Source organism: Zootoca vivipara, chromosome 3 (assembly GCF_963506605.1).
Source record: "Zootoca vivipara chromosome 3, rZooViv1.1, whole genome shotgun sequence".
NCBI lineage: Eukaryota > Metazoa > Chordata > Lepidosauria > Squamata > Lacertidae > Zootoca > Zootoca vivipara.
In genome coordinates, this window is record NC_083278.1 from 110,562,724 (window position 1) to 110,575,496 (window position 12,773).

General features: G+C 42.4%; 2 protein-coding genes across 6 annotated transcripts in view; one reads left to right on the top strand and one right to left on the bottom strand.

Annotated features, from left to right (window-relative positions):
• Positions 1-7,185, top strand: part of VRK2 (VRK serine/threonine kinase 2) — a 58,763-nt gene extending 51,578 nt beyond the window's left edge. For 2 of the 4 annotated variants that reach the window (XM_035110924.2, XM_060273143.1), the window contains exons 12-14: positions 5,077-5,244; positions 6,119-6,184; positions 6,943-7,185. In XM_035110924.2, the coding sequence (XP_034966815.2) occupies positions 5,077-5,244; positions 6,119-6,184; positions 6,943-7,185 (477 nt within the window). Of the gene's footprint in view, positions 1-431; positions 5,245-6,118; positions 6,185-6,942 lie in introns of those variants that run through there. The other 2 variants (XM_060273142.1, XM_060273144.1) reach the window with 2 other exon arrangements.
• FANCL (FA complementation group L) overlaps positions 7,156-12,773 on the bottom strand; it is a 50,093-nt gene continuing 44,475 nt past the window's right edge. For both annotated transcript variants that reach the window (XM_035110929.2, XM_060273145.1), the window contains exons 10-14: positions 10,435-10,480; positions 10,274-10,355; positions 9,192-9,308; positions 7,619-7,690; positions 7,156-7,291 (exon numbers count right to left, since the gene is read on the bottom strand). In XM_035110929.2, coding sequence (XP_034966820.2) covers positions 7,256-7,291; positions 7,619-7,690; positions 9,192-9,308; positions 10,274-10,355; positions 10,435-10,480 — 353 coding nt within the window. In that variant the 3' untranslated portion in view covers positions 7,156-7,255. The remainder of the gene's footprint in view (positions 7,292-7,618; positions 7,691-9,191; positions 9,309-10,273; positions 10,356-10,434; positions 10,481-12,773) is intronic.

Sequence of the window (12,773 nt, forward strand, 5' to 3'; positions counted from 1 at the left end):
GTAACTACTGCCTATTACAGTCAGAACTACTTGCGTTGGGCTGTATATATTTTTGCTGCTAGATTGAAGAAGTGACTTGTGTTACCTCTTCTGCTTTAGACAACCATTTAGAACTTTATATAAAAAAAAGCAGCAACAGCTGTAATTCAAAGTGCTCTCAGTAGTCCTAGGAATTTGCACAATTTGCCTGCCCTGGGATTTTGACTCCCACCCCCAAACTGTGGACCACTCCCCCTTACCAAGCCATTTTGCAAACTTTGGATATTTCCCTTCATTTCAAAACTGCTTTGCTGTGTGGTTGCTGTTTGATTTATTGATACACAATGAACATGGACTTAGAACTATGATGCTGGTGGTATTTGGGGGGTCCTAGCCAGTGGTTGTGATCCAGAAGTGTTTTTTCTTCTTCAAACTTGACCCTCTTTTCCCAGATGTCACCTTAACAATTCCACAGTTGGCGGCGGGAGGACGCTTTTGAATTCCAGCTGCTGGAAGATGCAGGAGGGGTACAGTTCTCTTGTGTTCAGATCCTGCTTGGAGTTCCCATAAGCACTTGAGCTGCCAGGATGCTAGTCTAGGTGGAAACCACTGGCCCAGTCCAGCAGACTCTTATGTTCTTAAACTTCCGTTCACTTTGAAAGCAATTTGCCGGGCAACATTGGGAGATGCTACCCGAGAGAAACAAGCCTAACCCACCATCTTTCCTCAATGAACTAGTTCTGTGATATAGAATCATAGAGTTGGAAGAGACCACAAGGGCCATCCAGTCCAACCCACTGCCAAGCAGGAAACACCATCAAAGCATTCTTGACATACGCCTGTCAAGCCTCTGTTTAAAGACCTCCAAAGAAAGAGACTCCACCACACTCCTTGGTAGCAAATTCCACTGCCGAACAGCTCTTACTGTCAGGAAGTTCTTCCTAATGTTTAGGTGGAATCTTCTTTCTTGTAGTTTGAATCCATTGCTCCGTGTCCAGTTCTCTGGGGCAGCAGAAAACATCCTTTTTCCCTCCTCTATATGACATCCTTTTATATATTTGAACATGGCTATCATATCACCCCTTAACCTTCTCTTCTCCAGATCTTGATATGGATCTTGTGTGTTCCATTTCCTTAGGAAAAGCCAGGTTGTTGGTCCAGCACAAGCAGATTTGGCTTGCTGGTGTGTATTCATTGTTTATCATAAAGTTGCGGATTTAGGGCACCATGACTGGTTCCCCTGCACAGGGTGCGGAGGCCAAGGGGGAGCCTTCTTGTCTCCATCCCAAATCCTAATAATCACTGGGCCTCAGGAAGGAGGCATGAAAGCTCTGACAGGGTCCTAGAGTCCTCCTGCCTCCTTCCCAAAGCCTAGTTAGCACTTGTCCAGCTTTGGGAAGGAGATGGGAGGGCTTTAGACCTCTGTCAGAGACCGGTACCTCCCTTATCCGGCTTTGGAAGGCAGAACAACGGCTGGGAAGCATCCAATTTTGGACTCGTACAAAGGTCATAGCACATGCCAACAGGACACTGTGACCCATTTTGGGGCTAGGGACTATGAGTGTAACACAGCCATTTTGTTTAGACAAGAAGGGCACGGTGCCAGAAGGTGAACAGTTTCTCATTTCTCCTGGACAGGCTTTCTGTCCAATCAGGTGAATCAGAATTGTAGAGTTGGAAGGGACCTTGAGGATCATCTAGTCTAGTCCAGCCTCCAGCAATGCAGGAATATACAGGTATCCCATCCAGGGATTGAACCTGCAACCTTGACGTTATCAGGACCAGGCTCTAACCAACTGAGCTATGCAGTGAGAACTGGCCAGGACCCCTCACACCTGCTCTGTGTCCAGCTCCTGTGCAAGCAAACAAGTAGGGGGGCATAGAAGAATGTTTAGAAAAAGGACTATTCATCCCAATTCCAGGGTTCTGGAAAGATTAAGTTTTCGTACAGGCTGGGTTATGGAGAGTATCCCCTGAAACTCTAATAGGCCGCTGGACAAAGCAGTTCCTCCCCCCCCCTTCCATTTCCTCCAAAAGCGCAGAAATCTATTACGTTTTGTATTTAGCTTAAAACTTACCTTGGATATTGATGTCAAACTAGATGTTGCTGAACTTTGATTGCAAGAAAAGAGAGATCTGCAATAGTATTTGCTATTTGCAAGTGCATAACCCCATTTAAAGTCCACGAGCGAGGAGTGTCAATTATCACAGCTTCTGTTCCTCAGACACAGGCAGAAGTATTTTTAATGGCCAATAACAAGGTCAGGGAGAGAACTGTACTGTTTGCAGATGACTTGAACCTCGTCCCCATCATCCTCTGAGTTTTTTGTGGAGATTTCAAATATCCTCTTTCATTAGCATGAAATGCATACCTTGCATCGTCTCAGATTTTAGAGCTGTTTCTGACTCGAGGGTATTCTAAAATATAGCGTGTTGTGAACCATCGGCAAATAGGGAATAAAGGCAGGAAAGTCCATTTTCTGTGAAAAGCTTCAACTGCTTTTGAGTTGGAAAAGCATTGTACTTCACCCCCAATTCAGTTAATGATTGTATAGGTGAAAATGGAGTAGCCATACAGAATACAGTGAAGGCGATAATCAGTTTGGATTCTGAGGGAGGAGTGAATAATCTTGCATATATTGCCACATGATCAGATTAAAAATGGCTCCAAATTAGCCTGTACTGGAAGTATTTATCCGTTAACTGTTCAAAACTCCAACCTACAAAGCTAGAAATCCCACCACATCTCTGGATGAATGGGAGACCACATACCTGATCTCAAGTAGCGATATAATACATTAGGGGAAGCGGTCTAAACCACTGAGCCTCTTGGGCTTGCCGATCAGAAGGTCGGCAGTTCAAATCTGTGCAATGGAGTGAGCTCCCGTTGCTCTGTCCCAGCTTCTCCCAACCCTTGCTATTCAAAAGCACACCAGTGGAAGTAGATAAATAGATACCGCTGCCGCAGGAAGGTAAATGTCGTTTCCGTGCACTCTGACACTCGTCACGGTCCTCCGTGTGCCAGTAGCGGTTTCGTCATGTTGGTCACTTGACCCAGAAAACTGGACAAACACCTGCTTCCTCGGCCTGAAAAACAAGATGAGCGCTACACCCCTTAGTCACCTTTGACTGGACTTAACCGTCCAGGGGTACTTTAACAATACCTTCTTGTTGCCATTGACGCCTGTGCATTAGGAAGAAGTGGTGCAAGGGCTGCTCTGTATTCCCAGTGTGGAGCAGGCAAAGATTGAAGGATGCGATTATAGTGGCAAAAGGCACCTAGTCACTTTGGCTATTTAGATATTGAAACGTCTGTTGTGAAGCAGGCTATTCATCTTGATGCCAGAAGGTGTACTGATGGATGCAGGCACAGGTGTTTTTAAAGCGTGCAGAAGCGAGCAACCAAGATGATCAAGCGTCTGGAAACCAAGCTTTATGAGGAACACTTTAAGGAGCTGGGCATGTTTAGCCTGGGAAAAGAGCACACTGAGAGGAGGTATGATAGCCATCTTCAAATAGCTCAAGGGCTGCCACATGGAAAAGGGAACAAGTTTGTTTTCTTCTGCTTCGGAGGGTAGGACTCAAACCAATGGCTTCAAGTTACAAGGAAGGAGATTCTGACTAAACATCAGGAAGAACTTTCTGACAGTAAGAGCTGTTTGACAGTGGAACAGACTCCCTCGGGACTTGTGGACTCTCCTTCCTTGGAGGTTTTTTTGGCTGGATGGCCATCTTTCATGGATGCTTTAGTTGAAATTCCTGCCTTGCAGGGGGTTGGACTAGATGACCCTCAGGGTCCCTTCCAACTCTACAACTCCATAGAAAGGGGATTGGACAAATTAACTTAGAGAAGGCCTGTCAGTGGTTATTAGTCACTGTGGCTATAGACTGTACAGGTTCAGATGCACACCCCCTTTATTATCTACCCTTCATCCGAAGCTACAAGGTATAATACAAGAATTTAAAACAAATTACAGTCACCATCATAGGATGGGTCAGTTCACCTTATAAGCCAGGTACAGGGAAGCTGTGCCCCTCCGTATGTTGTTGGAGTACAACTCCTAGCAGCCCGGATTAAGGACCATGGTTGGTGAGGTTGATGACAGGAGTTCAACATCATCTGCAGGGCCACAGGTTCCCTAGCTCTGCCGTAAGATGTACATTGCCTTAACCTGAATATATAAGAATAAATGCATATCAACTATTGCAGATTCTTTCCTTTTGGGGGGGGGGGAGGTAAGCCTTTTCGTTGCTATTGAAATTTGGAAGCCTTTGCCTATTTATTACAAATCACCCAGCCATCGACCAGCAGATCCCAGTCTGCCTTTTGCCCTCTCCTCCTGTAAAGGAATGGACATGGGAAATCCACACTTCCGTTGTTGCTTGAAGAGTGCAGCTCACTCACCGTATTGCTCAGTTCACCCTACTACATGTCATTGCTGCAAGTTAAAAATAAAATAATCCCAGGGAGGGCAACCTAGAAATTTGACAAACGATATTCTTATCAGTGAGCCAACATTTTTAATGTAAATGCAGCTTCTCGGGTGGGCAGGGGGGGCTGCATGACCTTTCAGGGTGCCCCGAGAGCAAGTATATCAGCATTATGGGGAAGATGAGAAATTTGTCGCCCCATTTAGGGCGGGTCAGATCACCTCACTAATGGAATAAGTAGTGATTATTTTCTCATTCCAGGCACTGACATTAATTAGAATCACCACAATAAAAACAACTTACTTAGATATAGTTAATGCAAGCTTAATTGACAGAGACTTATTGGTTTTGCATCCAGTAAAGGTTAATAACATTCATCTAAGAGTTCTTTAAGAATCCTTGGAACAAATTTTCACAATAAATAATGTTGCCCCTTAGGATAGCACAAGTGCAAGCACTCTGCTCAAGAGCTCAACGAAACGACTGCCCTGTGCAGTTCCAACTCGCGCTAAATGTTGGCGGTTCCTTGTGTTGGCAGATTAGTGATGCTTTTGCTAGAAGTTGCGCAGAAGCCATTCATTTCACACACTAGCCGCAGTCAATGGAACAGATTCTGTAAAGCAGGAGTAGCAGCTGCACGAGTCACTCAACTTGCACATTTAACAGGTTGATTTGCCAAAGCCAGTGCCAAGGCAAGTTAAAGAAGAGAAGGGAAAGGAGTTCGAAAGCAAGGACCTCTCCTATCGTAGAAGAGCCGCTGTGGGAATGAAAAGCAGCCAAGGACAAGACGAGCAGATGCTGGCTGGGCTGAGCAAGCAGCTTCAGAATGAAGCGGTGAGTTCTTAAAATAAATAAAATAGCTGCATTAAATTCTACCTGGCTTGCGGAAAAGTCCTGCTTTTCTAGCTGTACATCCCCCCACTCCCTGTACACCTTGGGAAATATTAAGCGCAGGTGAGAAACCGCTGAACAAAGGTTATTTTTCCTGCAATGTATGTTGCCCATAAGTCGTGGGTGGGCGGGGGGGCAGGATTTTGATGGATGCTGTGATGCTCCACCACTTTGAAATGGTACAGGCCCTTGAGAACTTAACATGTTCCCCTTTTCACACTCATTTAAACCAATATGACCAGTTAGTGTAGTATAGCTTCTCATGTTCTAACTGCTAGGTCTTCTGAAATTTAGAAAGGTTAATGATTTTTTATCCCCTGCTAACTGGGTCTGACTTGCTATTGCCCATTAAAGCCCATACCAATGCAAGTATTCCACACATACCTGGGTTAACTGCAAAATCATTTACTCTGTGCCCTGGCCCATGCATATGCTGCTATGCACGAGGGAGAGAGGGGAAGGCTGAAAAGCAGCCACCACACATGAAGGCTTTGTAAACCCAGGGATGGCGGCACAGCTTCTGTGGGCACCCCCTGCTCCTGAGCCCTTTAGATCTCCACTAAAAGCGGAACAGAATTAAGATGACCCTCAAGGACCCTTGCAATTCTGTTACTTCAAAGGCGTTCGCCCCGAACTTGCATATACACCTGTGTCACCTTAATAGATCTTCCTATTAACTATGTTCTCCCCGAGGCAAGAAATGTGTTACTTTAAGGCCAGCTGCTGGTTGTATTCCCCCCCCCCAAAAAAAACACCAACAACTTCAGCCTTACTCTAAAGGCTTTTATTACTGGTTAGTTCTGTTTGTTCTTCCTAGCCCACTGAGACTGGAGGAAAGCCAGCTGGAGCCACAACCGATGTTTACAGGAGGGAGTTAGTCAAGGTGAGTGCTCAGTTCAGCAGGCAGCTTGAAGCATCTGTGATGCTCATAGGCTACTGAGCCAGGTTCATGGTTCTATTGATATGTGAAGCCCTGAGCAACTTGGGTCTAAGATACCGCAAGGACCACCAGAGCCCTTCTTTCCCAGCTCAATCACTGAATTATCCAGAGGAGTGCTGTTAATTGTCCTGCAAGTTTCATAACCCTGACTCGTTTCAACTAGAGGTTGGTATGTAACACTGAGAAAGCTGGAGGAAAAGTAAAACCATAGGGACTTACATACTGATATAGTGGGAGTGCTGAATGTAGCAAGATTGACTGAATAGGTGTAACGCCCCCCACTTGCCTTGTAAAAAATTATGATGGCATTCCCTTATCTGGAAGTTCTGATGCTCAGCATACAGCTTTATTACTGAAGCTGGCTAAACAAATTCAGTCTTAAAGAGATCCAAACAAGTAGGATTACTTTGTATGACAATGGTATGGCTTTTTTTGCAATGGGCTAGGAATCTGCTGGGTCAGGCTTCAGCTCCTGCATCCCATGGCTGTCTGTGAAAAGAATAACTGAGATAATGGACATCGAAAAGCTGTTAGATTAAAAATGTGTCCGGTGAATTATTACACTTAGCCAATTATATTTGTACCATGAGTTTATTATTATTATTGTACAAAAAGTCACACACACACACACACACACACACATATATATATTTGATCTCTGTTGAAGATATGGATAAATTTGTTTTCTTCTTCCTTCTCAGAAAAGTAGAGAACCACAACCCATCTGCAGCACCTTCCGGGAAATTGAGGAAAAATCCATAGGAGTTACGTGTTCTGAAGCCTTTCAACCAGAACATTTTCAGACTTTGAATAGCTCCTCTATATGCAGCACTTTGGCGTCTGGACTTCATGAAGTGTCTGGGGTTCGTGAAGAATTGTACCAATACACTATGACCATCGTTGTCCTCTTCTTCTTAATACTGCTTTCTGTGTATTTTCTTTGATATTATGTCTAATGTGTTAGCATTCTTAAGACTGTACATATACATAGTTACAGGCTTCTGAAATTCCACTTCAGACTTTCTTCATAGACGTTTTCAGTGTTATTGGCTGGAATGGTTTTTCAAAGCAAGGTGAGTTGTTACAGATTGAAAAATCAATAAAGTACTTGAATTTTGCTTACAGTATTTTCCAAGGTATTTATTACAAAGAATAATTCCTCCTCCCCTAATTTTTAACTCAAACAGTGGAATTGTTTCCCCCCGCTCTGTATCAAGAGACACCGGTATCTCTGAGATTTAAGTATGTGCACGACAGTAACTTTGCAGTAAACTCTCCTAAAAGAAGACAAGCTAATTTCAATTGTATTTTGAAACCCTAACTTAAGCTCATACAGAAACAGTTCCAATTATCCGGCAACTACGTTGCTTTCCTTACCTTGTTACAATATGGACATTCACCAAATATGACATTAAAACTTTGCCGACTGGAAGGAAGTCCACGCAGCCACTACAGAGAAACACATTTTATTAGGCAAGTCCCAGGATGACTCAAAAGAATAGGCCTCAAATACAGCAAGCTCTCTTGCTATTCAAGGCCTTAAATCGTGTTGCCCAGTCTCACTCTCCAGGTGGCTGCTCACAGCATGAGCCTTTGACTAGCAGGACAGAGAAATCAAAGCTTGGTGTACCGGTAACTGGTTGTCCTCATTTTTAGGAGACAAACCTGCCCCCATCGTCTGAGTAGAAGAGCTCCAGAAATATCTAATTCTGCCCCCAATCTATTTGCCAAATGCCAAGCTGAGGATATTTGGCAACACTTAGTCCTGGTGAGAACAAAAGTATTGTCCCTACCAGTAAACTAATCAACAGGGATCTTTTAAGGATCCCAGTATGTTTCTGAGCACAATTCAAAGTGTGGGTGCTGACCTTTAAAGCCCTAAATGGCCTCGGCCCAGTATACCTGAAGGAGCGTCTCCACCCCCATCGTTCTGCCCGGACACTGAGATCCAGCGCCGTGGGCCTTCTGGCGGTTCCCTCGCTACGAGAAGCCAAGTTACAGGGAACCAGGCAGAGGGCCTTCTCGGTAGTGGCACCCACCCTGTGGAATGCCCTCCCACCAGAGGTCAAAGAGAATAACAATTACCAGACCTTGAGAAGGCATCTTAATGTTTGATGGATTTCTGTATTTTAATATTTTGTTGGAAGCCGCCCAGAGTGGCTGGGGGAACCCGGCCAGATGGGCGGGGTATAAATAATAAATTATTATTATTATTATTATTATTATTATTATTATTATTATTATTATTATTATTCTCAACCTCCATTTTGGCACACACTACTCAAGACCAAGTATATGCTCCAGGCTATTCAGTTTTGGCACAATAACTTTACAATTTCAATTTAACCCCAACTGGAACTCTGTGATGTTTTGCATATTCCTTTGCAGCACAACATTCCTGTGCTGTAAGTCTTAATCCAAAAATTTGAAATTTCACACATCTGTGGTGAAACATGCCTATATGCTGGCTGGCATATAATGTGTGATCAAACACAACATGTAAGATTGCTTTGTATCAGAAGTACAAATAGCTTCAATGTGCTATCTACAGCATGGGTAGGCAAACAGGCTGGAGGCCGGATCCGGCCCAATCACTTTCAAAATCCGGCCCGCAAACAGTCTGGGAATCAGCGTGTTTTTACATTTATTTAAAATGCATCTCTGGATTATTTGTGGGGCATAGGAATTCGTTCACCCCCCCAAAAAAATATATAGTCCAGCCCCCCACAAGGTCTGAGGGACAGTGGACTGGCCCCCTGCTGGAAAAGTTTGCTGACCCCTGATCTACAGGCATTCTTCAGATTTTATTTATTTATTTTTTTGCGGATGTGGGCGCTGTAGGAAAAAATGCCTCCTCTTCAATAACAGCACAAAAGAGTGCCCGTATGAATGCACCCACCCATCAATTTTCCATTCCACAATCCTAGAGCGCTACCATAAATTGCTCTACCTCATATAAACAAGCTTGATGGAAAGGCTGGCCACAGCGGGGGTCGTCACAGACTTGGTCTGGAATAGTCCCATCAAGACGGTAAGCGTAGCAGATTCCGCAATCCATAGAGAAGTCCTGAAAAACATGGTACACAGCTCGAGCACATAGAATAAAGAATGTCAACTTGGTTCACCCATTTTAAACAATTACATTTGCGGTTGGCTTATTTATAAGAAAATGTACAAGAGTCCATTTATGATCATTTTTTAAGGACTATAAAACTGTTATCAACTGAAGGCATCCCCCAACTGATTAGAAAATGCTTTTTGACCCTTTATTTTTAATACATTTATCTGTAGGTAGCAGGAATTATCCCTTTTCCTCGCACACAGAGGGAAATGTGAAATGGTCTTTTGTTAGAACAGGGGTGGCCAGTGTGTTGCAGCCTCCAACTATGAGCCAGTATGGCCTATGGTCAGGCATGATGGGAGCTGTAGTCCTTAATGGTGCCAACCCACAAATATTAAGAATATTTCTCCAGAATGCAGATTATGAGATACCAACAGACTGAAGAGCTTGGTTTACCCCAGGTAGTCCGTTTCAATTGGCTTTGAACTAGTGACCATCTTGTGGAAAATCGTTGATGTGGAAATTTTCCAATTAAGAGTGAAGTATCATTACATTATCACTAGGTGTGCAATGTGTTTTGAGCTTTAATCATGTCCTTATTAAGAATAAATCTCAATGAATTTTTGACGATCATGCAACGACCCTTTATTGTAAATTGTATTTGGTTTCTTTTTTATTGTGAACTGCACTGAGATCTACATGTATAGGGCGGTATACAAATTTTAAAGATAATAAATAAATAAATAAATAAATAAATAAATATCCCCTTTTGTACTCCGTCATATTTCAAATCTCTCTTACTGAGCCAAGGTAAACATTTTAACAAATCTTTAAAACTTATGAAGTGAAGCTTATTTTGGATGTCTTTATCACATGTATTAATGCTCCTGTTATTTTGTTATGCTACAGAGTTCCCTTTTGCCATAGTATTCAAAATATGAACATGCGGTAATAACCACAGAGAAACTTACAGATTTTTCTAGAGCTTCTCGAGATGGAAAATCAATTTCTAAAACCTCTTTCAAATTTTGTAGTAAACTGAGTTCTGGATCCCTGAAAAGAAGAAGGAAAATAAAGTATCAACACTCCCAACAAAGCTATGAACTAAATGTCTACAACCAAACACACTTACCACAGGTGTATGTTGCTGTTCAACTTTACTTTCAAGGGATTTACCACTGAAAATAAAAATCATATGTGTTGGCACTACTCCCAAAAGCATCCAGACTTCCTTCAAAGGGGACAATGGGGACTGGAGGAGGAGCAGGGCAGCTATATCCTAAAGTTTTATGCTGGTTTTTTTATTATTTATTAAATTTATATATCACAGTTTTACATCATAAATACACAAAATGCACAACACAGTCATAATAAAAACAATAGCACCCCCAGGCTGCCTGATGAGCAGAGAATTAATTCTCAATTATCAGGCATGTATTTATTTTTCTATGCATACACCACTTTTCTGCATATTGGCTCACAAGGCAACTGGATGTGTAAGTCCATGCACTGCAAGGTTAGGCGTGCTGCATATAACACATCATGTAACTGGGCACCTTGTATCCTGCACTGTTGATTTTAAGTACAGTGGTACCTCTGGTGAAGAACTTAATTCGTTGTAGAGGTTCGTTCTTAACCTGAAACTGTTCTTAACCTGAGGTACCACTTTAGCTAATGGGGCCTCCTTCCGCTGCCGCACAATTTCTGTTCTCATCCTGAAGCAAAGTTCTTAACTTGAGGTACTATTTCTGCGTAAGCAGAGTCTGTAACCTGAAGTGTCTGTAACCCGAGGCACCACTGTAAACTTGCAATGCAAGACACAATGTATACAGACATAAAATGTTTAGTTATTACATTTCTGAATGGCATTTACAAGAAAGCCCAATCATAGATGCCATGGGATTTTAAGGAAGCCTGCAGAGTGGAGACCATGGGAGATTTTATTTGTAGAATGAAAGAACACTCACGAAAACCCATGAAATTTTTACTGAAATTTGTCCTCCCCTTTGAATACCTTTTTTTTTATTGCTTAATAGAGAATGGTAAAAGAACAAAAACAACCCCCCCTCCCGACCTAAAAAACATTTCCAGCACATCACTAGCATTCATTGTATACTACTATGATTTTCTTGAGGGTTAAAATCTGGATATAAATGATTTTAAACAGATATTGCCCATGGATCTATATAGGGTCCTCTGTTTTTTAACTTGCTTACAATGATGCAGAGTTTGAGGGAAAGAGTCACGAGATGGAAAAGTTTGTGGATGCTATTACCAGTAAATTATTCACTATTAAAGTAGCTCTCCAATTTGGCTGAACAGGCTAGTAAAATGGCAAGTGGAGTTCAAACTAAATAAGTGCAAGTCGATGCACACGGATGTAAAAACTCCTAATTTCACAGATATGCTGATAGGGGCAGTGACTGCAGCCTCAAAGAAAAAAATCAGCTCAAGGTATGCAACTGTTGTGAAAAGGCAAATTCCATTTGGTGGCTCAGGAAAGGGAGGGACTGAAAATGAAACTGCCAATTCCATAATGCCATTATACAAATATTATTGTGTGACTACACTTTGAACATTGTGTACAATTATATTTACTGCATCTAAAAAAATGATACAATAGAGTTCAAAAGAGGGGCAGAATAGTGCAGCCAAAATTATTGGGGAGCTAGCCCAAACTCCCCTATGAGGAAAGATTACATCACTTAGGCCTTTTTAATTTAGAAAAAAGGCAAGTAAGGGGGACATGATAGAGCAGGGGTAGGGAACTTCTGGCCCATGGGCCAAATTCAGCTTGCCAGACCTCTCCCATTAGCCTATGAGGCTGCTTCCTCTAAACCAGGCATAGGCAACCTTGGCTCTCCAGACGTTTTGGAACTACAACTCCCATGATCCCCGACCACTGGCCCTGTTAGCTAGGGATCATGGGAGTTGTAGTTCCAAAACATCTGGAGAGCCAAGGTTGCCTATGCCTGCTCTAAACCATACCCACTGCACAATGTAACATTAAACAAATAAATGGGCATAGCAGAGATGTCATGACAGAACTGGAAACAACTCAGCTTTGAATAAATCTTAGGGCATATTAGTCACCAGAAACCCATCTACCTTTGGCCAAACCTTAGTTCCCAGGGTTTTACTGCAGCTTGTTTCAATGGATTGAGAACTGACATACAGCACATGTATAGCTCTCTGTAGCATTTTTTGCAGCTAAATACATCTTATAGAACAGGCTGGCAATATATTAAACAGTGTAAAATTGTTTTGTAATGTATTGAATCTTCAACGTTTTTCTGAGCAACACACACAATTTTCAAAAAATTAAGGTCAATGGTGTGATTCTAGCTTGGTCTGCCTGAAACAAGTAGACTCGATTTAGTATAAAGTTAACCTGCGGTAAGCAAAAAGTGATATACACTGCGACAGAAAATCTATTATGATTGACAAAATGGATTTTTAAATAGGAGTCAT